The sequence below is a fragment of the Vollenhovia emeryi genome, unplaced genomic scaffold (assembly GCF_000949405.1).
Source record: "Vollenhovia emeryi isolate VEMERY1.0 unplaced genomic scaffold, V.emery_V1.0 DF941748.1, whole genome shotgun sequence".
Classification (NCBI taxonomy): Eukaryota; Metazoa; Arthropoda; class Insecta; order Hymenoptera; family Formicidae; genus Vollenhovia; species Vollenhovia emeryi.
Genome location: NW_011964618.1, coordinates 1 through 4,679, shown reverse-complemented (window position 1 = coordinate 4,679; position 4,679 = coordinate 1). Strand labels below are relative to the sequence as shown.

General features: G+C 42.5%; 1 protein-coding gene across 1 annotated transcript; it reads left to right on the top strand.

Annotated features, from left to right (window-relative positions):
* Window positions 1-2,246: 2,246 nt before the first annotated feature.
* On the top strand, window positions 2,247-3,856 carry LOC105570833 (the record flags this gene model as incomplete). The annotated part of the gene is made up of 3 exons (XM_012028284.1): window positions 2,247-2,795; window positions 3,276-3,365; window positions 3,633-3,856. Coding segments are annotated over 3 exons (863 nt in total), but the record flags the coding sequence as incomplete, so codon positions are not given.
* Window positions 3,857-4,679: the final 823 nt, after the last annotated feature.

The window sequence follows — 4,679 nt, the reverse complement described above, 5'->3', positions numbered from 1 at the left end:
AAAAAATTGATTTTTTAAGATCTTTACCATTTTTTTAGATGAATTAAATTATATCTTTTTTACATAATATGATTCCTCTAATTATTCTGCATATAAGAGTTGTGACGTGGCGGATTAGCTGCCGCGTGCCAGCTCCCCGCTGTCGTCCCAAGGCGCGGTGTCGGTCCGCCCGGGAAAAGAGGATCCGCGCGAGGCCGTAGGGAAACCTCCCGGGGTCGCAAACACACCTTTTTTTTTGACTGCCCGCTTACCCGAGACTTTTCTATTCTGTATCGCGTCCTTCTGAGCGTCATCGAGCCGACCGGATCATCCCGGAAGACCAGCTGACAGCGGAGCCGGGAGTCGAGCACGGGAGGAGAAAAGGCGGGAGCGGAGGGGCGAGAGCGCGCAGAGGCCAGCGAGCGGCGGCCGCGGAGGAGCCGAGGAGTTGGACGGAGAGCGGGGCGAGTCGAGGGGCGCGGGCGAGGGACGCCGACGGGCGAGGACCGCCGAGGGGCCGGGCCGCCCCGGAGCCTGGGGCCCGAGCACGCGGAGTCGCCCCTGGAGGGCGAGAGACCAGGCGCCGGCCGGACAAGGAGCCGAGGGGCGAGCGCGGACGGAGGTCCCCGGAAAGTCAGCCGGATCGGCGGAACCAAAGGACCAGAGCACCGGAGAGCGGGCCCAGGATCGACCGCCCCGGCCCTGCGAGCCGCGCGGGGCGAATTTTGCGCCCGGAAGCTAGTCGATAGCGATAGCGCCCCTGCGGGCCCGGCGACACGCCGGGCGAGCGACCCCCTGATTGGCGGATCCGCGGCGCCGCTATCTCGCGCAGCCCCTTTTTCGCGATCGCAGTGAGCGATCGGGTGATCGACCCGCTCGCGCCGGATCTTCCGCCTTTCGTTCGCGGATCCTCGCTACCGTAACTTCGCGTCGGAGAACGTGCGTCGAGCCGGCGACCTGAGTGCCGAGCACGAGACGAGGCCGTGGCTAGAGCCAAGGAGGAGAGTGCCGACCGGGACCGCGCCGTGGGATCCAGAGGACGTATCGGTGAGGTGGCCCTCGAGGGAATCTCTCTTTATGTGAAAGCCGCGTGCATCCGAGGGGGTTAGCTCGCGTTCTGGCACCGCGCCGCGTTCGTTTAGTGTTCCGGGCCGTAGGGCATCCGCTCCGCGGGGGAGCAGGAGCCGGCCATTTCGTGTCGCGAGCGGAACGACGGTGCCAAGCGCGGGGGCTCCCGGGGAACGGCCGCGGACTTATCGGGCGATCGTAGCGGGCGAGTACCGGTGGTTGCGACCTCGGCGGGGAGAGTAGAACGGGCGCCCTGTGCGCCGTGGTTCGAGCGGGCGCCTTTTGGCCCGCACCGGGAAATTCGGTCGCGGCGAGCCGGCACGCCGGGTGTCAGCCGCGGGTCACGGGCCGCGAGCGTGAATGGCCTTCCGCGGGGAGGCTCGGGAGACCGACGGATCGCGAATTCGCCTCAGCGGAGGCCCCTGGCCCATTCTCTTTTTTTTTCTTCGTTTTATTGTATCCGATCTATTAAACCGCCTACATTATTCTCTTACCCGAGTCGAGATCATTTCGTGTGCTCGTCTAAGGTGTGCGTGTGTCGCGTTCCGTCCCGACGTCCCATTCCCGCGGGCCCGTGATTAGGGATCCTGCCACTCTGCCGACGGTAAAGAGCAGCCGGCCCTTCTCGCGTCGAGGAGGCTGAGCCGCGGCGTCGCGTCGACCGGGCGGATCGACGTCGCTTTCGCCCGAAGAGCTCGGGTATCTCGCGACCCATAATTGACGCCGCCCGCGAGCGCGTCTGGCGCCCAACTTGGCCGCTGTAACGTCCGTTCCCGGGATTCGCCCGGGACGGCGAAGGCAGCGTCTCGTTCGCGGAAGCCGCCTCGTTCTTAGTCGCGCCTGGCGAATAACGAAAAGCGCGTGACAGAGTATATTAGAGTTATAAAAAATTAATAATTTACGAGACATTTTATATTTTATGTCAAAGTGTGTCAATGCATCCAATGTTCCAAAGACTTTATCTCTGAACAACATTGGCTTAAACGATTGTGTTTTCATTTAAGCTAAGTTCTGTCACTATAGTAGATACGCAAGGGGCCCAGAATCCTTACAAAAATAGGCAAGATTATTCAAGCTTTTAATTATGTTTTATGTAAAAATGTACGATATTATGTAATTTACATACTTTTGATGGCTTTAACATAAATATGCTATTTATGTTACATCTATATAAAACTTTCTCATTCTTTTTTAAATAGATGACTACGAAGAAGCTTCTAAAAAAAGAAAAGATGCCGACCTATTTTCTGATATTGAAAATATAGAGAAAAATAAACACACTCGCAAAGAACGTAAAAAAAAGGCATATTCAAGTGATAATTCTGATTCTGATGAATCTTATAGTCCACCTACAAAAGTTTTAAAAGTACATTCAAAGAGTACTACGTCGCAGTCACACCAAAAAAATATTACCAGCGTATGTGATAAAACTCAAGAAACGAATGTGTGTGATATTAATACCAATAATTCTTACAATCCACCTTGTAAAATCATAACTGATTCACGATATGCTACGTCACATAAGAACGTATCTACCAAAATAGTCAATAATGAAGAAACTATAAACTCAGAACAGTTTTGTAATTCTAATTCAGAATCGGAACTCAGAGAAAATGAAAGCAATGTTGAAAATGTCGACGAAACCGAATTTAGCCGTATTAAAGAAAACGATCATGTTAACGCAATTACTTCTAAGAATAGAATATCGACAAATAAAAAAAATATGTTGCCACCTGGAGAATGTGAAGGTAATAAACATATAATATTTTTTTAAATATATTCTTTCTTAAAACTATCGTATAATTTGAATGTTTTAAAATTTTATTTATTTTTTATCATTTTGAGACTTATGACTTTAAGATTGATATTTATTTTTTAATTTAAAATTTGTTCTCGTGTATAAGCGTTCTTACAGTTACACGTTACACATAATATTTACTTATTTTAACAAAAAAAGAAAAATTATAATAACGAATTTTTTCATTGTTAAATCAACATATATGTCAACATATGAAATATATTTAAGAATTTTATTAATAAAAAATATTCTTTAATATTTTATTCGCCATACTGATTCCATAAAATATTGAATGTTGGTCACATCGCTTGAAAATAAGATATTTTCAGATTATCACAGAAATAATATGTTACACAGTCACAATATATAAGATAAAAAGCAATTTTTTAAACTGTCGAAAAAGTAGTACACATAAATGTCACTTTTGCAGAGATTACCGATAATGGTGCTAAAAATAGGAACGACAATTCACAAACTGATACTCAACAAAAAGGATCGTTTAGTGCAGATAACTTGTCAAGTAGGTATTTTATATATTATATTCATTATTTTACGATACAGAAAGCATCATTCTAAATTTATTGGACTTAAAATGAAATTTTAATTTATCACGTTAAACGTAAATAGAAGTTCAATAGTAATCAATTATTTTTTTAGATATTTTGTTATTTTTACAAATAAAAATAGAACTAAAATAATATTAAATACATTGTACTTATGCACTTATACGCTTACACGTAAAACGCAAAATATTACGAAACACTTTATGTCATATTTTCTTTTTCAGCTGTATTGAGGCTTATTCTGACAAAGCAAAATAAAATCGTAAAACAGAACGAAATTATAATGACTAAAATTACGATTCTCGAGAAAAAAGTTTCTCTTACAGAAACAAGTCATTGCCAGTTGAGTAACCGAACAAAAGATAAATTATATGAAACGTTCATTATAAAAACTACGAACGATCTAGAGCAGTTTGACGCTTGTTTAAAAAAAAAGAAGTTTTTTTGATGAAGTTGTAAGTATAATTGATAAATCAAACGAACTCACCGAGTGAAGTTCGATTTGAATTATGCCTATTGCTCAGACTAGTTGACTAACACTTGGTATACAAATGGTAAGGAATTTTACACTATATATATTTCTGTTAACTTAACAATTTTTTCAGGTTGAATTTTTAAAGCAAAAAGGAGGTCCTGATGTGCGGTCTCATGTGTTTAATATTTTAAACACTACAATAAGTAATTCTGTTGCAACACAATATAGTTATAAGGGTCAAAAGAAAAAAAAAAGATTTGTAGATCTAATGTTCAACACCTGTATATATAGTGAGTAATTGTTAATATATAAATCTTTTTTAGATTATAAATTGAAATTTTTTACAACATTGTTTTTATTTTATTTAATATTTCAAATTTAGTTATGTTAAATTGATATAGTAAATAAACATAGTAAATAAAAACACTACTGGGGAAAAACACATCTATCTTTCACTTTTACAGACTTATATAAATATATATTATCATAACAGAAGCTGCACAAATGCACATGCCGTCAGCTACGGAGGACCAAATAAAAATGGCTATAGCTGCTTGGCTTGACAATTCATCAACTCGATTAAAAAATGAGCAGAAGTAAGTAGAGGAAATGAAATTTGTTTTTCATTAACAACTTGCAAGTTTTTAAATTAATGTTATAAGTGTCAGGTAAATAATTAATAATTATTTGTTTCAGAAAACGTGTTTGTGTTACACATTTAAGAACGGATTTCTCAAATGAAAGTTCTGACGACGACGAACAAGAAAAATAGGCCTGTCATGTTGCTTGTACTTAT